General features: G+C 38.9%; 1 protein-coding gene across 1 annotated transcript in view; it reads left to right on the top strand.

Annotated features, from left to right (window-relative positions):
• LOC124627631 (complement C3-like) overlaps positions 1–20866 on the top strand; it is a 25846-nt gene extending 4980 nt beyond the window's left edge. Inside the window, exons 9-41 of the mRNA XM_053676096.1 lie at positions 1–70; positions 722–837; positions 1130–1276; positions 1619–1816; positions 2036–2227; positions 2555–2716; positions 2946–3075; positions 4321–4392; positions 4487–4678; positions 5560–5677; positions 5769–5860; positions 5985–6124; positions 6536–6742; positions 8010–8073; positions 8216–8302; positions 11210–11413; positions 12156–12231; positions 12329–12488; positions 12606–12701; positions 12797–12947; positions 13025–13188; positions 13560–13718; positions 15459–15518; positions 15609–15699; positions 15821–15869; positions 17331–17421; positions 17545–17634; positions 17727–17832; positions 17911–18006; positions 18234–18314; positions 18598–18681; positions 20250–20385; positions 20540–20866. The exon at positions 1–70 is cut by the window's left edge and continues 51 nt beyond it. Coding sequence (XP_053532071.1) covers positions 1–70; positions 722–837; positions 1130–1276; positions 1619–1816; positions 2036–2227; positions 2555–2716; positions 2946–3075; positions 4321–4392; positions 4487–4678; positions 5560–5677; positions 5769–5860; positions 5985–6124; positions 6536–6742; positions 8010–8073; positions 8216–8302; positions 11210–11413; positions 12156–12231; positions 12329–12488; positions 12606–12701; positions 12797–12947; positions 13025–13188; positions 13560–13718; positions 15459–15518; positions 15609–15699; positions 15821–15869; positions 17331–17421; positions 17545–17634; positions 17727–17832; positions 17911–18006; positions 18234–18314; positions 18598–18681; positions 20250–20385; positions 20540–20681 — 4023 coding nt within the window. The 3' untranslated portion in view covers positions 20682–20866. The remainder of the gene's footprint in view (positions 71–721; positions 838–1129; positions 1277–1618; positions 1817–2035; positions 2228–2554; positions 2717–2945; positions 3076–4320; positions 4393–4486; positions 4679–5559; positions 5678–5768; positions 5861–5984; positions 6125–6535; positions 6743–8009; positions 8074–8215; positions 8303–11209; positions 11414–12155; positions 12232–12328; positions 12489–12605; positions 12702–12796; positions 12948–13024; positions 13189–13559; positions 13719–15458; positions 15519–15608; positions 15700–15820; positions 15870–17330; positions 17422–17544; positions 17635–17726; positions 17833–17910; positions 18007–18233; positions 18315–18597; positions 18682–20249; positions 20386–20539) is intronic.
• The last annotated feature ends 1951 nt before the right edge of the window (positions 20867–22817 follow it).

Genomic DNA, 22817 nt, shown 5'->3' with positions numbered 1-22817 from the left:
TCCTTCCAAAATATTGCTGACCTGGTTGGAGACTCTTTGTACATTTCAGTCAGTGTTTTAACTGAGACCGGTAAGACCCCAGCAGTGTGTGTGTGTGTGTGTGTGTGTGTGTGTGTGTGTGTGTGTGTGTGTGTGTGTGTGTGTGTGTGTGTGTGTGTGTGTGTGTGTGTGTGTGTGTGTGTGTGTGTGTGTGTGTGTGTGTGTGTGTGTGTGTGTGTGTGTGTGTGTGTGTGTGTGTGTGTGTGTGTTTGAGTGAGATCTACATTCACACATAACATAATCAGTCCATGATTTCACTGAGTCTTTTTGTGATTGTTGTGGCCAAAAATGCTTGATTTTGCTGCAGCTTTTTTTCCCCAAGTTTGCGATGCAATTTGTGGAGATTTTTGTGCTTTTTTTGTGGAATTTTGTGAAATTGCAATCGCACAAAACAATTTAGTCCTAATTTAGTGATGTTTGTTGGTAAATGAGACATTTTAGCTGTACCCATCTGAATCGAAGACGGCTTTGGCTGAATGCACATTGTGATGACATCACATGACGTGTCTTGGCCCAAATCTGTGGAAAATCTGTGTTCATTTTGAGCAATTGCAAGCTCCTCCAAATACTGAAAAGTTTCCTTGATTTTTGCATTAATTTCTGTGATCACAAAATTGCGAAATCCTGGAGGGACTGCATAATGCCATCTTTCGGCTGTCATTTAACTTTAACAATATTTCAGGTAGCGAAATGGTTGAAGCAGAGAAAGGGGGCATTCAAATTGTGACATCACCCTACACCATCCAGTTCAAGAGAACCCCAAAATTCTTCCACCCTGGAATGTCTTTCGATGTCACGGTATAAAACATTTTCTTTCCCCCTAACATATATACAGCATTTAACCATGCTCTCTTAAACATATATATCTTTACAGCTCCTTACAATGTTACAACTGGCTAAAAAAAAACAACGTAATAATTTGCTGGAGCACTAGCTAATTAGCATAAATGATTAGCATCGGTATGTTGCTCATGTTAAATTTCATAAATGTCCATGATCAAAAATTCAGTACTTTTGAGTGATATGCAGCATTTTAATCTCATTAAAAAACAATTATTACACATTGTATGTCTGATCTGGATTTGAAAAGGTTTATGTGACCAATCCTGACCAGTCACCTGCTGAAAATGTGGAAGTGTTGGTCAAGCCCGGTGATGTGAGGGGTCGAACCAAGAGTAACGGCATGGCCAAGGTTATAGTGAACACCCAGGGAGAAGACAAGACTCTACAAATCACCGTAAGTCATGTAAAAGAGGGTGTAAGGACCTATTTGGTTTTGACAAATGTGAACATTTATAAATAAAATGAACTCCACAGCAATAGGAATTATAAGGAAGCATAATATTTACATCCAGTCCCAGCTTAAAATAAAATAACAGGCCAGTAGCTAAGTTATTTTCCAGCTTCCTTATTACTCAACTAAACTGATCAATCAATAAATAAATGTTTGCTTTACTGTAGTGTTATTTGGCCGGTGTTTTGGAAGCTGGTCGCTGGATCAAGAGGAATTTTTCAGCAGAGGGTACATTTTTAAAAGCACTGAATGATACTAGAAATTTTTATTTTGTTGTATAACCAGGCAAGAACCACAGCCCCAGGCATACCAGATGAAAGACAAGCAGAAAACAAGATGACTGCCCAGGCTTACACCACCAAAGGAAACTCCAACAATTACCTACATATAAGCGTCGACGCTGCAGAACTGAAAATCAATGATCAGATAAACATCAATCTAAACTTCAAAAGTAGTGCCCAAACTCAAGATTTCACTTATCTGGTTGGTATCTCTTACATACACATTGTTTTAAATATCTTGGTGATACTGTGAGGTAGTTCTACTGGCTTGTGTATTACAGTAATAAGAATGCTAAGCCTATACCAAACCCTAAAACCTAACTTTAATAACTAAAGAAAATAATGTTTTAAATAAATAATAAATAAGTAAATAAATAAATAAATAAATAACTCAAAGCTCTGATGTTTCTGTTTGTGTCAGATCCTTAGTAAAGGACAGATTGTGAGAGCGGAGAGGTTTAAGAGACAAGGGCAGTCGCTAGTGACTCTGTCTCTACCCGTCACCAAGGACCTGGTTCCCTCATTTCGAGTGGTGGCGTATTACCACATAGGATTTTCTGAGGTCGTGTCGGACTCGGTCTGGGTCGACGTGAAGGACACATGCATGGGAACGGTAGGCAATCTGCTACAGTCGGTTCAAGGTTCTTTATTTGTCACATACATATTACATACATGTGATGTTTCCTTAGTTACTCGTCCCACAAGCACTAAGGATATACACGCATAATAAAAACAGAATGTAGTAAAAAATAATCAAATACAGTAGACGTAATGAAATATAATAGACTGTAGAATAAATATGTAATGGACTGTAGGGAATATGATGTGACTAAATGGAATATAGCCCATTGGAGCTTCTTTTTGGCCGGTGGGCCAGCTAATGAATATTTAGTTTCTCTCTTTTCTTTTCTTTTCTTTTTTCTAATCTTATGTAATGTAGCTCAAGCTGGATGTAAAGGAGAGTTTAAATGTCAAGAAGGTATTTGAGCCTGGTGATGAGTTTCATCTCATAGTTACTGGAGATCCAAGTGCCAAGGTTGGTCTGGTAGCGGTGGATAAGGCTGTCTTTGTCCTCAACAAGAACAGACTCACACAGAGCAAGGTAAGAAATACCTGGCAGAGGTTTTTAATTCTCGGAGTACGTCTTGTATCTTTTAGTTTTATGTTCGGATTACTCAGGAATCAGTCAATGGCACAAGATGTGTGAAACAATGTCGCACAGATTGGTGCTGGGACCCAGCTGGTCTAATTTTCTCAGAGAAAATATACTGTACATATTTACAGTAACATTCTTTCTTTTGTGTAATATTCTTGTCTATTTCCCCCAATAGGTCTGGGACATCATTGAGAAGCATGATACTGGCTGTACAGCAGGCAGTGGTACAAATGATATGGGTGTTTTCTATGATGCAGGTCTGCTGTTTCAGTCTGATAAAGCAGGAGGTACCAATATAAGATCAGGTAAAGCAGACATTTTTAAAGTAATAAATAAAACACTGCGTGTGGTGTTGTAATGGATAAATAATCATCAGCAAGTGGTGTGATGAAGCAGTTACTTTTACTACCACAAAGTTGATTATTTTGCTACATGCCTGTCCCTAAGTGTTTCTTTCTGCTTATACCACAGCGATTTCCCAACTATTCTAATTATTCCATTTATTAAAGAACCACCTAGTATAATTTTTATCCATTTGCAGTTACAATTATTGGTGTGGAACATCTGTGAAACATGTTAGATCCTGTTATCATGTGTGTTATAGCAGCTGCAAACAGTTGTTCCCTCAACAGCATCTCTTTATTCTATTGAAGAATAAAACAAACAAACAAACAAACAAAACACAACATAGCTTGCCGTGTTACAAAGAAACCGCAAACTCCTCTGTCCTGAAGACGATCCTGGTCCAGCTTTACCTCTGACTGTTAAACGCTCAATGTTAAATACCTCCTCAATGAAAAATTCACCCATATGTGGTATCATAACCATATGTGGTTCTTCCCCAATCTGTTGACACAATGTTCCAAATGAATTGTATAGAATGTCTTTGTATGCTGTAGCATTACAATTTCCCTTCACTATGAGGCCCAAAATTGTTCCAGCATGGCAATGCCCCTGTAAACAATGCGAGCTCCATGAAGACATGGTGTGTTAAGGTCAGAGTGGAAGAACTCAAGTGTCCTGCACAGAGAAATGACCTCAACCCCACTGAGCATAATGCTCTTGTGGTAATCTGAGAGATCACAAATTCCCACAGCCATGTTTCTAAATCTGGTGGAAAGCCTTCCCAGAAGAGTGGTGGTTATTATAACAGCAAAGGGGGGATAATTCTGGAAAGGGATGCTCAAAAATACAAATATTGTGTGATTCTCGGGGGTCCACGAATCTTTGGCCATATAGTGTATGTTTTAAAATTATATCTGGCAAGCCCCTGTGAATGAGTTTTTACTACATACACAATAATGCATTAGAACAATCACGTTAATGCAAACCTTTTGATTCGCAGCTGCACTACACTCAGAGCTGCTGTTAAGGAAAATTAATTAACACCTTCTCAACAGTCAGAGAATCATCCAGAATTCAACAATACTGTTATATAACTGATATTAACATATTAAAGATGAACAGAAAAGTTACGGGGGGAAAACTGTAGGTTAAGACTTCAGATAAAAGCTATATACTGTAAGAATTTTCCTTTTTTTTTTTAATAGATCCTGCATGTCCCGCCCCACCAAAGAGAAAACGGAGAGCTGTGACTCTACTACAGATCACCCAAACACTGAGTAAGAATTTGGACTTTTTATTCACCAATTTGTATGATTGTTAATTTAGCCACAAATTTCACAGTGATTATCTTCAATTATACCCTTTCTTAAGTTGGTAAATATACCGGCGAACAGAAGAAATGCTGTGGTGACGGACTGAGGCCGAACCGGTTGGGCTACTCATGTGATCGGAGAGCTACATACATTTTGGATGGTTCCGAGTGTGTCCAGGCCTTCCTGGACTGCTGTACAGAGATCCAAAAACACAGGGAAAACCAGGAAGAGTTGTTGCATCTGGCTCGCAGTAAGAACCCATTTTATTCTTTATTTTTGTTTGAGTTGTGTAAGGTTTTTAAATATATATATATTAAAAACTATTTTTCAGATTTAACTAAATGTGAGCTTTAAAAAAAAAAAAGATCATTGCAGTGTTGTTTTTTTGAAGCCAGTCAAATCAAATCATCGCTTCATTAACTAACTTCCTTACCCAGTTCCATGTTTTGCTTGGATAAATGTGGTCGCTAACATGGTTATCCAGTCCAGTACTTTAATACAGAGTCAAAGAAGACATAGACATAGTGTAGCCATAGTCCTTATTACATCTGTGCCAGTAAGAAAATCATCTTATTTGGTCAATTGCATGGAAAATAAACATTATAAATGGTTACACCAGTTTACACAAACTTTTTACTTAGCTTTACCTTTTTTATTTTATTTATTTTATTTCCACAGTGTTTACACACACACAGAAAATAATAATAAATATAGCTTAAAGGGGCAATCTGTGGGGTCCAAGCATCCTTTGCAATTATGTGGTGTATGGACTTGTCTTTGAAGACAAATTGTCAGAATAATAATAATAATAATAATAATAATAATAATAATAATAATAATAATAATAATAATAATCATCATTATTATTATTATTATTATTATACTATTAATAATATATATATATATATATATATATATATATATATATATATATATATATATATATATATATATTATTTACTTTACTTAAGTTGGCTGGAAAATGAGGGGAAAGACTTTCATGCAACAGTGCTATGCTTGCTTCACTGCTCCACAAATATTGCAAATATATCAATATTTTAAGCCTACCAAGTTGACATGTGAAGGTTTGCCACTTGTCCAAGGCATGATTAGAAATATAACTGTATCCAGGTGAAGATGATGATGATGACTACATAAGTTCTGATGAAATTGTTACCCGAACACAGTTCCCTGAGAGCTGGCTGTGGGATGACATAGACTTGCCAGCCTGTGCAGGAAACTTACCATGGTAAATGCAATAATCCAATATTTCTGTTAGTATATCATTCTGGAGGTTAACGGTAGTACTGATCTGATCTGCTTTTTCCTTTTCACTCTAGTGATTCAACAAGCCTCACATCGCGCACAAACTATCTAAAAGACTCTATTACTACTTGGCAAGTCCTAGCCATCAGTCTGTCTCAGACCCATGGTCAGTGCCACATCTGCTTATCCTAATGTAAACAGTGATATGTCTAAAAATCCAAAATAAACACCTGCAAGGACTGGCATATGATAGAAAAAATATTAAAACACACATTTCTCTTTCCATATAGGAATCTGTGTGGCTGATCCCTATGAAATAACAGTGGCAAAAGACTTCTTCATAGATCTCAAGTTACCTTACTCGGCAGTACGCAATGAACAACTAGAAATCAAGGCTATTCTTTATAACTTCTCCAATAAGAAACAGAAGGTATTTTTTTCTAGCATCTGCAATTCTACATTAAACATATGGTTCAGTTCACAACAACAGTGTGGTGTTATGCAGGTCCTCTTGTTTCCTCCTACCTCACAATAACATGCCCAGCAGGTTGATTGGCTATGCTAAATTGCATTCATATGTTCACAGTGCCCTGTGATGGATTAGCATCATATCCAGGGTCTAGTTCTGCTCATGCCCCCAGTGCACCTGAGACAGGCTCTGGATCCACTGCCACCCTGACTGGCTTAAACCGTTTACTGAAGACATACGAATGAAATTGTTTCAGTTCAGCCACTTAGTCCACTTCACTACTCACACTCATGCCTGCTTCACAATAGGTTACTGTACTCCCTGCTTTGTCCTGATGCTGAGGACATCTGTCTGACTTCCTGTGCCCACCAGGTGCGTGTGGAATTCTTTGAGACGGAGCATGTTTGCAGCGCAGCCAGCAAAAAGAGCAAATACCGTCTCACAGTTAACATTGACCCCAAGTCCACAAGAGCCATCCCATATGTGATTATTCCCATGGAAATAGGGCTCCACGATATAGAGGTGCAGGCTGCAACTGCAACACTTCATGATGGAGTAAGGAAAAAACTGAAGGTTGTGGTGAGTAACAGCAGATTATATATACTTTTTTTTCCCATACAGCATTAGTAAAATCCCTTAACAGGATGTGGGTTGCATTTTAACCCTCTTTCCCCTTAGTTCCCACAGTATTATGTCCCACAACCCTATATTCCCCATAGAAACAGCACGCCAACCCTGAGTTCCCAGGCCAAAATTGTCCCCAAAATCAACATTTTAATTGTAACATATTTAGGCCTTGAAACAAATTGTAATAATCTATTTGTGTAATATTACTTTGAAAATGAAGCAGTTCAGTGTTTTTACTCCACTTAGAGCACAATTCTTAACTAGAGAAATGATGAAAAATGCTCGCTAAAATCCTTATACTCATTTACAAGTACCATACGAGCATCAGCGTGGTCAGTGCCTTTGAATAAATGCAAGTAAATAATAAATAAATAAATGCATTTTAGCGCCAAAAGTCAAGTTTCTGGTGATAATCAGACCAACAGGTAGTGTTTTCACGAATGAACAGAAATGGTCCCGTTATGACTCCAGACCCCTGCAGTGTCAGTCGCACTGGTTGATGCTGAAGATGAAGACGGGTCAGGGTCTGAATCAGGAGAGTTTGCGTCTCTGTCAGTTTCGGTTTCAACATCGCCTGAACTTTCACTGCTGTCTCTATCTAGAATACTCGCTCTCGCCTGTGGAACTGTGTATGTTTTTTTCTTTTTTTCACTGTTTTAGATGTACCTGTGTTCACTGTAGGTGTAACTTTAGCTGGAACACGATTAGCTTTTCGCTTTGGCATTTTTAGTTCACTTCTACTAGTACACCAATATTCACGCTCCGATCTTCATCGTAATGCCGGCGTAATAACGTAATCACGTCGTGACGTCATGACGTCATCAACCTTCCGGGTCAAAAAATAATAATTAAATAAGTAAGGAATCATAGCCGAGTAATGCCGGTACACCGGCCTTACAGGGAAAACGTTTACACTGTAAAGCCGCTATATCGGCCTTACGGGTGTTTGGCATAGACGACAAAGCCGGTATATCGTCCTTACGGGAATAGATCAAAGACGGGCAAGCCGGTTTTTCGGCCATATGGGGTAAGAGGGTTAAAGAATTATATGTAGCTGAAAAAAACAAACAAAGGAATGCATGAACTTTCTTATAGATGTTGTGAAACTCTTCACAAACATTTGTTAACATACCGTGTTAAATGAAATGAAATGCAATGCTTAGATTAAGATAAGGTCCATAAACATAAGATCTGAATTTTTTTTTTTGTACTTGCTCAGTCTGAAGGTGTCTTAACTGAACTCCCAGAACAAAATTTGGAACTGAATCCTTCTCGAGTACCTGGTGAGATTTTCTGTGTTTTATACCTACAAAAGAAAAAACATTTATTCTGCACATACAGGCTTTCCATTTTTAGGCGCATAAATAAGTTTCTATTTCATTCTATTTCTCTTGCTCTTTCTGTGTTTTTTTTTTGGAATAAAAGGTGGTGTTCAAGTTCTGCATTTGAAGACTGATGTACCAAATGGACAAGTTCCAAACACTCCTGCACAAACTTACATCACTGTGGCTGGTAAGAAGAAACTCAACATATCAATATAAGCCAGTATGGACCAATACAGGTCCAGGACAGTAGTACTGGAGGTTCAGTAGACCATGCTGACTACTTGAAAAAATATTAGTTGGATGGACTTTAAAATCAGGCTGAAGTCACTGATCAGCATTCTCGTGTAAATGTCTTTCTTGTCCAGATGTATCAGGGCCAGGTAAAGAGCAGAGGATGCATTAGTACCTTCGTTAGACTGGTTGGGGCAATGTGCATGTTAGAAAGGTATTCAGAACTTTGTGTGTGTGGTTAATTATTAGTCTTCTAAAGCACTAGCAACAGACAATGGCATGAATGGACAATGTGCCTAAAAAGCTTGCCATGAAACTGGACCATTATGGGGGTTGACCAGGGGCTCTTCAAAAGTGCAGATGATTCCCGTTTTGGTAATGCTACAGTTTCATCATGACAAACGTGATCATATGATCAGCACACACATATATTAATTGAGTCATACTCTTCTTTTTTTTGTAATACCAACTTAAGTGTGTGTACTGCCACCTATTGTGCAAGTAGACTAGTTATGTTTGACAATTTGTCTTTAATTTATTTATTCATTTTCATATGGTTCATTTACATGTGATTAATTTACGTATGATTCATTTACATGTGATTAATTTTCATGATATTCATTTTCATGAGATTCATATTCATATGATTCATATTCATGTGATTCATTTACATATGATTCATTTACATGTGATTCATTTACTAATTTGCTTCTCTTTAAGACTGTGATATTACAAAGGTCTTACCAGATTATTACTTGCTACACTGTATGAGATAACCCCAGTAAAATTGCCTGGATTCTATAATATAATTTGTTCACCATGTTAGGTTTAAATCCTCTAAAAACAGATTCGCAATTAAATAACATTACATCCTTCAAAGCATTGGCATGTTCTGCTTACTCTCACAATCCTCCAAACACCCACACCCAAAGTCTCCATAAACAAATGAGACAGCAGTGTATCCTACAAAAACCGAACGTTGTCCACAATGTGAAAACAACTCAGAGAGTAAGCTGAACTAACCAACAAAATTACCAAGTCTGATAAACAGTCTGCACACAATAATAAATATAATGTCCTTACCTTTTAAAGACTTGTAACAAATAACAGTGTAGCAGGTAAAGCCGAGGAGATAACACTAATAAAATTAAATAAACAGAAACTCTAACTCGGTCAGAGTATCAAAACAGAGAAGCACATTAATACAGAAGTACATTTTAAGAGGAGTAAGTCCACAAAATCTAGGTGGAGTAATGCAACGACAATATCTTTAATAAAAATCCGAATTCTGTAGAGCTGGAAGGCCGAGTGCAAAAAATTAAAATAATAGAAGAGCGAAAAAGGTGATGCAGTTCACCCCAATATCAAGAGTTTAACATAGTCTCCTGCTTCCTCCACTGAATTAAAGTCCTTCTGGACACCGTTATATGTAATTCGAAGCCGAGCTGGGTGAAGTATTCCATAGCGAGCGCCCTCAATACCACGAAGTTGACGCCGAACCTCATTAAACGCGGCCCGGGCACGGGCTATCTTGGCTGTGTAGTCAGGGAAAACGGAGATGGTCAAATCCCTCACTTTAATCCGCTGGAGCTCTCTCACACGGCGTAAAATGTCAACACAGTCACTGTGATAGTGGAATCCGCACATAATAACTCATAGCTCGTTCACCAGGCTTGGGCTTCGGCTGAAGGGTCCGGTGGGACCGGTCCAAAACCGGCTCCTTCTCCAGACCAAACGTTTCTTTTAACAAGGCCGCTACAGCAGCGGTTGTATAGGTGTCAGCGCCCTCTGGAACTCCCACTATCCTAACGTTATTGCACCGTGACCCCGACTCCAAATCCTCATATTTATTCTCTAATTGAGTCACGGTCGCAGTGAGCAACTCGATAGTAGTCTTCATTTGAACTATGTCATCGGTGCAACCGGAGAGCACGTGCTCAATTTCCCCAACAGTACCTTTCAGTGTTGACATGGTAGCCTCGGTAACGACTTTATCACTAGCCAGCTGTGTCTTCACGGCCTGCAGGTCAAGCTGGACAGTAGACAGCACACCCCCGAGAGTCTCCTGGAGCTTCTGGAGCTCCTTTTTAAAAATATCGGCGATGTCCTTCCTCAGTAAAGACAGAAACTCAAGCCTGAGTGCGGTGAAGTCAGGGTCACCGCTCGGCGATGTGGATTCAGGGGGAGAAGGAGGCTCGCTCGTGGCGCGCACACTTGGCCTCAGTCGTGTCTGAATGCTACCACGGGTTTTCGTGTTCTTTCCAGACATTTTAACGTACCACAAAGTTAAAATTGCAAACAAGGAAACAGAGTAGAATAAGTCAAAATACAATGTATGACCGAAAAGAGCAAATTAATTACAATTTTAATTGAAATCAGCAGGAGTCTCCAACTTCGCGTCCTACTCCATCGAATTCCGAATTCCGAATTCATGTTTGACAATTTAAAAAATCCTATCAAATGCAATCCTTGAGATGGCACCTGGTCTGGACCATCAGATTTTTATTTATTTATTTTTTAATTTTTTTCTTTTGGGGGGGCTGTGTCGTCCCTGAGATACACCCCCAACCACCCACCTAAAGAAAAAACTACTAATTATAGAACAACGGTAGAAAGAGGGGGTCAAGTGATAGGTTCTCCAAATCTCAATTCTCTTCTCCTTTCTCCTGTTTCCACCTGTTCTCACCAAACACTCATAGTCCAACACCCATGATCATTTTGTAACTGTATCCTTTTGTATTTTACCTTCTTTCATTGTAAGGCCATTGGTAGACAGTTTAATACATAATAATGTTAACCACAACAGTGATTACCTGCTTATCCACCCTAACAACCATCATACTATTCATATATTTACCTGCAGGTCAGGAGGTGAGTCAGACAATCGAGCAAGCCATCAGTGGAAACTTCATGGGGAAACTAATCGTACAGCCCCATGGCTGTGGCGAGCAAACCATGATCTATATGACATTGCCTGTTATTGCCACACACTACTTGGATACCACCAAGCAGTGGGAAGGAGTTGGCGTGCAACGACGTAGTGAGGCTATCCAGCACATACAGACAGGTGAGAAAACACTATACAGCAAACACTTCCCAAACACTATACAGCAAATTTCTAAGGTTTATATAGGTTTAAATAAGGTTTAGTAAGGACACTACAGATAAAAAGTATAACACACAGTAACACGCAGTAACACGCCATTTTGCTCATGAAGCATTTCTCATTATCTGTCATATTTCACGAGTTATCCTATGGTGTAACGTTTCACCAGAGCTGCAAACAACCAGAGCAGCAAGCTGAAAAAAAATCTCGGAGACAAGCTGGAGGCTTTTCTTATGAAATTGCCTTCCCTGAATTAAAGAGCTGTATAGACCTCGTCCCTTCCTCTTCCTCTTCCTCCTCTTCCTCCTCCAGTCCAGCTCTGCTTAGCAAAATTTGTCTCAGAAATATTTCTCCTGCCTTTTTTTTAATTGCACAATTCTCTCTGGTACAGTACATGCCCTAAAAGGACAATGAGTTGAAAATAAGCTATAGAAAATTACATCCTGGACTTGTGAGGCATTAATGCTACCTGCTGAGCCACTGGACCATGCTAGAAGATAGGGGTCTGGCTTTATTTTATTGGGTAGATAGTGTTTAAGAGTGTGCCCAGAGTGTGTCAGTATTGTCTGGATCCACAGCTTAGATCTACTAAAGTGTTGGTGCCTTTAGTTTAAGAGCTTTTTGAGGTGCTTTTAATAAAATGGTTGAAAGTTTGGAACTGGTAAGACTAAGAAAATGATCCTTCTTTCTCTCCCTCTCTTAGGATATGCACGAGAACTTACATTCCGTAAACCTGATGGTTCTTACGCTGCATGGCTAGCTAGACCTAGCAGCACATGGTAAAAGAGAACAATCCAATTTTGAGTACTTTATCAATTTTGACACATCATTCAATCCTAGGTAATATATTGATCACTTGCCTTCTCTGTGGTAAAGGTTGACAGCATATGTGGTCAAAGTCTTTTCTCTGGCCAGTGACCTCATTAGCATAGATGAAAATGTTCTCTGCGATTCCATCAAGTGGTTGATTCTAAATGCACAGATGCCAGACGGCGAGTTTAAAGAAAGTGCTCCAGTGCTTCAAAGCTCGATGGTTGTAAGTTGAGCTTAGATTTATTTTCCATCTGACGTTAGTGACATCTACAATTAACCTCAAATCTACTATTTCTGTGAGGTCTGGTTTAACGCTAAAGACTTTTCTGTGCGATTCCAGGGTGGTGTACGAGGTAATGATGCTGACGCCTCTCTGACAGCGTTCGTCCTGATTGCCCTGCAAGAAGCAAACCATCTTTGTGCCAAATTAGTCGGAGTATGTCTACTTATATCTGCATATGTAATAAGTGGAAATGATCAAACATGTACACCAGCTTTTGTATAATTCTGCTCTTTCTTTCTGTCATTTAGAGTCTTCCAGAGTCTTCCAAGAAAGCCATTGCATATTTGGAACACAGGCTCCCCTCTTTGACCAATCAGTATGCAGTTGCTATATCTTCCTATGCCTTGGCCAACGCTGGCAATTTTAACAGAGATCGCCTGCTGCAGTTCTCCTCTGAAGGTCAGGATCGCTTGAATTCAAATGAATTCAACCCTCTAGGAAGCGCTTTTTCATTTCTTTGTATATCTTGTGCACAGACGGTGCATACTGGCAAGTTTCTGGAGGACATCACTTCTCCCTGGAGGCAACAGCATATGCTGTGCTGGCTCTAGTAAAAGCAAAGGATTTTGATGCAGCAGGAAAAGCTGTTAATTGGCTCAATAGGCAGAGTAGTCCATATGGGGGTCATGGCACCACCCAGGTAGGTTGAGAAGTTTTTCTTTCCTTTTTTAACTTGAGTGAACATGCTGGACAGCTGGCCTATTTGGTTTGTTTGCTTAAAATTGAAGGTGTCTTTGAAGTAATACTCTATATTTTCTGTCTGGATCTGTAACATTACTGGGGTTATGCATGTCACCTTAGATGTAGAAGAAAGTGAAAGTAACGATTTAAGTTTCAAAATTCAGTCCAGTGTATAAACATTGTTGTTTTTTTTAAGAATTGATTTTACTTACTAACATCCTTTGGTCATTATAAATGTAAATCAAATTCTTTCAGTTTAAAAAGAGTTGACAGAAAGTTAATTCAATATGAGATTGTACTGAAGTATCTCTGCTTTTACATGTCACCTAGGCAACCATCATTGTGTTCCAAGCAGTGGCTGAGTACTATAAGCAAGTAAGGGCTGGTCAGAATGCAGACTTGGATGTGGAAGTGAGCGTGAGTGGACGAACACGTGCCATCAGATGGACTTTCACCAGGAACAATGCACATCTCACACGTTCAGACAAGGTTATTTTCCGTCCAAAGAAAACTAGTTCTATTGTTTTACTGTTCTAAAATATATTCTTAAAAAGCATTTCATGAGCATGGTGCTGCTGGATCACAATAAAGTCCAAAACAGGCAGTGCTAGCTAGCTCACTGTCTAATGTTAGCATGCTAAAGAAAAGACTAGCTCTTGCTAAAGGATGAAGGTTTTGCTCTCAGATACTCTGTGATATGACTGTGATGTGCATGTTGAACAAACAGTCATAAAAATTTGATAATACAGAAACCTTGGTAACGCAGTGGATATAAAGTCTACACACCCTGGTTAAAATGGCAGGTTTTTTGTGATGTAAAAAAAAGAAAAATAGAAACTAAGTTAAAACACGTCAGAATCATTTTCACCTTTATTGTGAAATTGCAACATATAAAAATTAAGTGGCAAACATGAAAGCTGAGTATTGGAAGCCCCCCCCAAAACATTTCTCACTAAGTGTGTGCGCCCTTTTAATATTGGGACTGTGACAGTGTTCAGAATGAACCAATAACATTCAAACTCATGTTAAACTAGTGTACACCTGCCATCAATTGACTGATTACCCCCAAATAAAGTCCGGTTCTTCCAGTAGGATTTTCCTGACATCTTCTTGGTAACATCCAACTGGAAAAGCCATGGGCCACAAAGAGCTTATAAAGCAGTTACGGGATCTCATTGTTGAAAAATCAGGGGAGGGTTATAAAAAAAATTTTCCATGGTATTGGATATACCATGGAACACTGTAAAGACAATAATCACCAAGTGGAGAAAATATGGCACGACATTGACTCTACTAAGAACAGGATGTCCCTCTAAAATTAAGGAGAAGATCAGGACAAAACTGGTCATGGAGGCCAACAGCAACATTAAAATAAATGCAGCAATTTCTGGCAAGTACTGGTTGCTCCATACATGTGATGACGATCTCCTGAATTCTTCATATGTACGAGGGTCGGCAGTAAGATGGAAGCCTTTTTTTAACCAAGAACAAAACAAAATATCCAAGCCCAGATAAAGTTTGCAAAACAAATAAATAAAATAAATAAATAAATAAAATAATAAAATCTCCAAAACCATGTGGAGTAATATGTTTTATGTTATGTTATGGTCTGATGAGACTAAAGTTTTACTTTTTTGCCCATAATACCAAAAGATATGTTTGGCGCAACATTTTGGCACTAAACCTTAAGGCTTCTGCGGAAAAACGAAGAAGAGGAATATTTTTCACTTTAATATCTAGGTTACAATTTCACAATAAAGGTAGAAGAGGTTCTGACGAGATTCATAGTAGTTTCATTAGGGTTTTTTGTTGTTGTTGTTGTTGTTTACTTCACAGAAACCCGCCATTTTAACAGGTGTGTATACTTTAAATATCCACTGTACATACACACAACCCACATACTACATTCTAAATAGTATCGGTTCACTAATAATGTTTATACTATTTTAGGCATCCTATGTAGTATGCAGAATGTGGTTTGGGACACGCCCTGAATCCTCCTTGAATGTGTATTAGTTGCCTCTCAGTCATCAGATTCCTCCACGACGTGGAGAAGAGCACAGCTCGACCTACGTTACAAAATGTTCTTCCACCTGTCCGTCACAATAGCCTTATCTACGAGAGGGCAAAATTACTAAATGTTTACATTCTGCAGCTTTAAGATTTCTGTCCATATTGTAGTAAAATATATACACTGAGTAGAAGATTTCTGTGCCTGGACTTTTACAGGTTCAGCTCAAGCAAGAGTTTAATATTACTGCTAAAGGAACTGGTGCTGGAGTTCTCAAAGTGAGTATTCATGGATACTACATAGTCCTTTGTTTTTGTATTTGTATTTATTTATTTATTTTTTATTATAATTCCTCTTTTTTTTTGTAGGTTGTGACACTTTATTATGCTAGACCCATAGAAAAGAAGAGTGACTGCACAAAGTATGATCTTAAAGTTGAATTGAAAAGAGAACGATTGGGTGAGGGTTACCGCATGTTTAATCCCTGCGTTCGACTCCATTTCCATCAACTATTTTTGTTGTTGAGATATTTAAAATATACCTGCTATAATGTTTTTCTGCTCTAATATTTATCTCTCAGTATCGTATCCAGATGCCCTAGAAAGTTACCAGGTCAGCATTGATGTTCTGTGAGTATTATTTCAAAACAAAGAGCATGTAGATCTACGCAATTATTAGCTTATTTTTCATTTCGATTCTTAATTCAGTTCTGTTATGAAGAAATTCAAACGTATTAATATTAAACAGTTTTGGAGTTCCCTTTCAAAGGGAACTTCAACGTTGCATTTAGCATAACAGTATGGGAACGCCTTGCGCGCGTGACCAGTATCTGAAGCTTGTGTAAATTCATGCCTCTACTTATAGGCCTGTGACGTGGCAATTAAGCGCGTCGCATGAGATATATATATATATATATATATATATATATATATGGCACCTGTGAACCACGCCGCTAGCCTTATTATCTTCAGCGAGACTGCATGTCGGTTGTTTGTGTGACAAAAACGCTTCATTTCTACTCGATATTTTCTCAGAATCTCTAAACTTTTCCATCCCTTTTTTAGAGGAAAAGATAAGAAAAGAGAGGGAAGTAATGAGCGAGAGAGGATTCAGGAAGTGTGTTACGGCTTGCTCCCGTTTCATCACGGGGAATAGTGCACACTTTCTGGGTGAAGTGTTAGTGGTGTAGTATGCGATGGTGGCCTCTAGAGGCTGTGCATGGTAACGCATACATTAAGCAGCTCGGCTTGCAACTCGCGCTCTTCCCGGAAGCCGAAGCAAGTTAGGAAGCCTCGCGGATCTGGGCCGGCCACTGCCGAGGCAGCCAGCCGTCTCAGGTTTGGGGGATCTCTTATAGATCTGGAAGAGGAACCGGAGACAAGCGCTGCTCTAACTCTTGCTCTGTCTTCCGGATTTGGCTCTCCGCTGGATTTTGGAGCTCGCGTCACGACTCCTCCTTCCGCTATTGAAAGCCTAAAGGTAATAATTCCTCTCCGACTCCGAGGAGTTAGAAGGATGTGTCAAAAACTTAGAGCAGCATATAAAGAGCTGCTTGAAGTGATTACACAGTGAAAGTAGGGTGGTCTACGCCACACACATTCATTCGTAATTACAGTTTGGATATTCATTCCACCCCAGGCTCGAGTGTCTTGCAGTGACCCTCGGGCTTGGGTATTCTTGAACAGGCTGTACCCTCGGTATGACGGAGTGGTTCCCGTTTCCATACTGTTATGCTAAACGTAACGTCAAAGTTCCCTGAGAAGGGAACGAGACGTTGCATAGCACTGTCATACCAGGACAGGCCTGTGAATTGAGTCTTCGCTTCAGATAATAGAGGCTGGCGGTGTGGTTCACAGGTGCCATATATATATCATGTGACGTGCTTAATTGCCATGTCACCTGATCATGGCTGGCCTCTAAGTAGAGGTATGAATTTACACACGCTTCTGATACCGGTCACGCGCGCAAGGTATTCCCATACTGTTATGCTAAATGCAACGTCTCGTTCCCTTCTCAGGGAACAGGGTTACATGCGTAACCCCGATGATTTTCGGAATGAACTTTTCTTCCTTTTTAATACGTCGATCCAGCTTTAAGGATCCGAACCGAGATGCCACTATGACCATTCTGGATATCGGCTTGCTGACAGGATTTGTGGTGGATGAAAAAGATCTTACGGATGTAAGCTAAAATCTGCCAGATAGATAGTTCTGGCCTTGTGAGAATAATTTCTGTACAATAAGCATTAGAAATATTTTCACAGAAGGCAGTGTCTGACAATGTTTTTACACTTTTTAATATCAGCTAACCAGTGGGAGGGACAAATACATACAGAAGTTTGAGATGGACAAGCAGCTTTCAGAACGAGGCTCCCTCATTATTTACTTAGATAAGGTACATTTAACGGGGGTTTTTTTCTTTAATATTTGAAGAATTAAAATGGTGGTTAAAGCTGCTCTGTTGAAGCTGATTTGCTTTCTTGTCAGGTATCACACACCGTGCCAGACAGGATTGCTTTCAGAGTGCACAAGATAACCAGTGTAGCTTTGCTTCAACCAGCAGCTGTCAGTGTGTACGAGTATTACTCTCCAGGTATGTGGCACACCCATACACATACACCCACACACCCAACCACACCCACACCCACATGAACCCTTGTGATCTTTGTAGGGGAACGTTGTGTGAAGTTCTACCATCCTGTTAAGAAAGATGGAGCCCTGAACAGATTGTGCAGTGACCAGCAGGATCTGTGCCAGTGTGCTGAAGGTACACGTGTTTACAGCTCTCTCTCTCTCTCTCTCTCTCTATATATATATATATATATATATATGTATGTATGTATGTATGTATGTATGTATATATAATGTGTGTATGTATTAAATTTGCTCTGATTCCAGTATCTAAATGAACATATTATACAAGAGAAAAGGGGTGATTTTTATTTTTTGCATATTTGTGTGTAAGAGAGAAATGTTTTATATTTCCTGAGACAGAAAACTGCAGTATTCAGAAGAAACAGAACATTAACGAGCAAGACCGGGAGAAAAAAGCTTGTGAAGCTGACATGGATTATGGTGAACACTGAACTATTTATTTACCAGAGTCAGACACAAACCGTGTGTTTGATTTCTTACTCACTGTATTCATGTCGTGCTATAATTTATAATGACTCAGATCTGTGTAATATGTATAAAACTGAATGATATAATATGTATATCATTTGTATTTGTGTGTGTGTATATATATATATATATATATATATATATATATATATATATATATATATATATATATATATATATATATATATATATATATATATAACAATGACATTGTTTCAATGCATATATTTTGCAGTTTATAAAGTCAAAGTATTGGGAGTGGACCAGAACCCAAACACGGATTTCTATGAAATGAAGATTGAAGAGGTCCTGAAAGAAGGTATGTTTTACTATTAATCTGAATGACAACACATCACAGTAAATGTAATCTTAAATATTGCTTCACTCACAATAAGTACGCATTAAACCAAGGTCGGGGTTCTGCTTGCTTTTAACGATGTGTATATGATGCACAGTGCAATGAGAGGCTGGTGTTGGAACGACACGATTCAGCTGAAGTATAGTATGAGATACCAGGAACTACCTTGTTTCACAGACATTCTACAACATTGGGCCTCATTTCTAAAATGTTTTAGTGAAGACGTGTGTTACTGTTTGCATAAATTCAAACAAATGTTTGGAACTGCTGAATTTATTCGTACTTGCGTGTGCATGTTAGGTGTGTACCGATACACTCCGTGTCATCATTTGATTTGATTCACAATTCTGGCTTCATGATTTTTATTCACTTCACTTATTTAGAATATTACAGTCTGAACAAAATTTGAATGAAGACAAATTAATAATAAAAAAAAAATTATTCTAACCTGGGAAACATATTGAGCTCCGTGGCAGAAATAGAGCTCCAAAGTTGGCTAAAATGTCCACTTTACTCATCCCTTGTTGTTGTTTGAAAGCTTCTGAAGAGTTATTTTAAACCGTTATAACAGGGTGCTTGAACCATATAACGTATAATGCATGTTGGTTCTTGCAAACCAGAGCTATCAGGCTATCAGCCTTCATAAATGCAGATCTCGCAGGCTCTCCACAAAAGAACGCGATTACGTGACCAGTGTGCTCTCTGTATATTTTAACTCTATGGGTTGTGCAGATTGGGGCCTCTGGCATTCAAACAGTGCAAATGCATTCCATACGTAATCAGTAGAATGCTGATTTCCACAATGTGAACTGCACATTTCCACGATGCACATCACATTTTTGCAACCTAGTGTATACTGCAGAACGACAATTACCCAATAATCACCAAGCAGGAAGAACTGCAATAACTGATTGATAAAATCAATCAGTTGTGAAACAGGTTGTGAGAGAGTGTGGGTGTGCATGTGTGTGGAAGTGGGGGTGTGAGGTGATGTGCTGGAGGTTTCCCGAGTAACGGGGATCCCGTCTTGCCGTCAGGAGAAGCTGCGAGTGCGGTCAGAGGGTGGTATGGCTGCAAAACACACAACAACGGTTATCACAGATACCTTGAGAGCCTCCTCACCCTTGCGAGCGGAGTATCGACCCTTTTATACTCTCCCGTTGCCTGCTGGATGGTGGAATTTTCCCATGCCGTCCGCCATTCAGCAGCCGTGTATGTGTTGGCGGCCCCGCCCCGTTGCCACACGCTCTCCGGCTGTCCAAAACATTGATAGTGCTGAAGCGGAGCTGTAGCTTCAGCACCACAGCGACAGTCATGGGAGGAGCGATCTTGGTTTCTTGTGCGTCGCACAATATGTATACATGTGTGTGTGTGTAAATTTGGACAAACATTTTTAATCCTTTATGATATTGAGGGTTTTTTTTTTGTTTGTTTATTTTAATTGTCTGTCTATGTCTACGTCCAAGTGAAGTTCCGGGAAGATTAAGTGTTACCAGACAAATTCATGTGTTTGGGGGTTTACTCTACAGGTTCTGACCCAGATGTACGTGAAAAAGTGAGGAGCTTCATGGGTCATGCTAACTGCAGAGAGTCTTTTGGATTCGAGGAAGGCAAGAGCTACCTCATCATGGGCCGAAGTGTTGACCTACCGAGGATAGACGAAAAGTATGTTAACTCATCAGCTAATCAACAAAGTCGTCATGGGCTGAATTTGGTGTATAGAAGAGAGAAAACACAAATCCCTGTAGTTTTCAGCCATGCATTTTAATGACGTTATCTGTGTGATCAGACCCTCATTTCTATCGTTTGTTGTTGTCAGGCTGCAGTACATCTTGGGTGAGCAGACGTGGATTGAATACTGGCCCACAAGGGAGGAAGGTCAAACTTCTGCATACAAAGACAAATACATCGGCATCAGTGGACTGGCTCAAACCCTCACTGACTTTGGATGCACTACATAAAATGGATTTCCGTTTTGTTTTGTTTTTTTATACATCTTTCCAAGATTATTTTCTATTGCTGTGATGGTGAATTTACTATCGTCACTCACCTCAGCAACTATCCATCCTAACATTCATCCTATAACGTAAAAGCTTTCTGTGATTATCTAAAAGGAGAACATTGAATAAACAGTTGTGTAATGTAACCTCTTTTAGTTTGGTCTGGTTTGTAACCTTTGCCACAATGTGCTTTCCGTATTCGTTTGCTCACAGTCACTATTAAAATAACAGTCATGCTCATACTACACAAATTTAACAAAGTAAAATAAGTCAAAATAATGATGCATGGTGTTCATTATATTAATTAATTTAAGCACACATACACTGATCAGCCATGACATTAAAGCCACCTGCCTAATATTGTGTAGGGGACAGAGAGAGGTTTAGTTTGTATGGTCCATATCACTAATTGGTTTTGACAGGTCTAGATCAAAGGTTATCAGCAATTATATTTATCTTGGCAGGTCAAAGGTCATCGTCATCAATTATAATTATGTTGAGAGTTGTATAGCAACGATAATGTTACATACATTCTGCACATATGGTCTGCGCTTAGATCGATCAAGCATAATTATGTTGAGAGATGTACACCAAAGATAATATTACATATGGTCTACACTTATGTCATTATCTTAACAGATGTCGTTAAAGGTCATTAGTAACCATCGTTATCTTAACAGATGTCATTTTCCTAACAAGTTGCCCAGTTCCAACGTGCTCTCCAACCCCCACGAGACTTATACTGAGTTTGACACCTCAATCAGTGTTCCTGATTTAGATGAGACGGGGCAAAATAACAGCATTTCACTCACGACAGTGACTGATAGTCAGAAACCTACACAAGACTTAGGGAGTGAGACGCATATAGTCAGAAGACGTAAAGGCAGGGTTGTTAAAGCAGTCAATAGGCTGATAGAGAATATTGTGCAAAAACCTTTCACAAGGAGTGGTGTAGGTGGGTTTAACAGAAGGACACAGTCTTTACGTACCTTGTTTTAAACGGTAGAGGGAGTGTAGACATGAGTACTGTGTTATGTTCTTAGTACATTCTTTTGGGGTTGTATGAGAGAATGTTCACATTGACAAGAATAGGGTCCCACCATCTTGTGTGGTGTAAAAGGCATCACATTAACTAGGAGAAGTAGTAGTCTGACCAACTTCTGCTTTCTCTGAACTTACTTCATGAGTAGCTTAAAATGCTGTGTGTGGAATTAGATTCCTATGGTTATGTTGGACCAAATGAGTGTGAACATTGTACCTTATATGATTGACTTATCTATCTCGCTTGACCTTCTGTATGTTTAGGATTTAGTTGAAATTAAGGAGGGGTGAATGTAACAGATAGAGGAAATAAAATTTATTGTTTTTTTATTTTAATTTTTTTATGGCATGTGTTGCTCGGTAAAATGTATTAATTGGCAGAGATTGGATAATCCGCAAAGGAAGGAAAGAATTTCCAGATTCTATCCTTGAAAACCTCCAGACACTATGGATTTCTCAGCAGGTAAGGAGATGTATTTAAAACAATTACAATAGAATGTTTATGTAATTATTTATAACAGGGCAAAATTCACTGCAAAGAAAAAAAAACAAAACAAATGAATGTTATTCACACCTTTCCCTTTAAGTGAAGATTTTCCACCTGGTGAATTTTATTCGTGTTTGTTCTGAATATTGCTTTAGCTGGAAAAAAAAAAAAAAAACAAGCGTAGTGTTCAGGCATCTTCTGTATTGCCAGAGACCCCGGTCAGAATCCAAAGAGAAGGTAATCCAGGGCAATCCAAAGAGTAGTTGAAAAAGCGGTAGCAAAATGGTCACGACTAGGATAACTTGGATCACAAAAATGCACATGTCCCATCATTTATAGTGTAGGAGCATCTGTAGATCTTAATTAGGGAATACAGTATCGCTATGTGGAATCATAATTATTGTGACTGGATGAAAAAGTTGTTGTTTTTCCAGTTTATTGGAAAAGACAGGTCCATTGAGAAATTTGAGCTGAACAAACAGCTTTTGGAGCGAAGATCCCTCATCTATCTGAAAAAGGTAAAAACAATAATCAAAACAACAAGCAACGACCAGCACATGTCTTACATA

This window comes from Ictalurus punctatus, chromosome 26 (assembly GCF_001660625.3).
Source record: "Ictalurus punctatus breed USDA103 chromosome 26, Coco_2.0, whole genome shotgun sequence".
NCBI lineage: Eukaryota > Metazoa > Chordata > Actinopteri > Siluriformes > Ictaluridae > Ictalurus > Ictalurus punctatus.
This window is presented reverse-complemented; position numbering and strand designations above follow the sequence as displayed.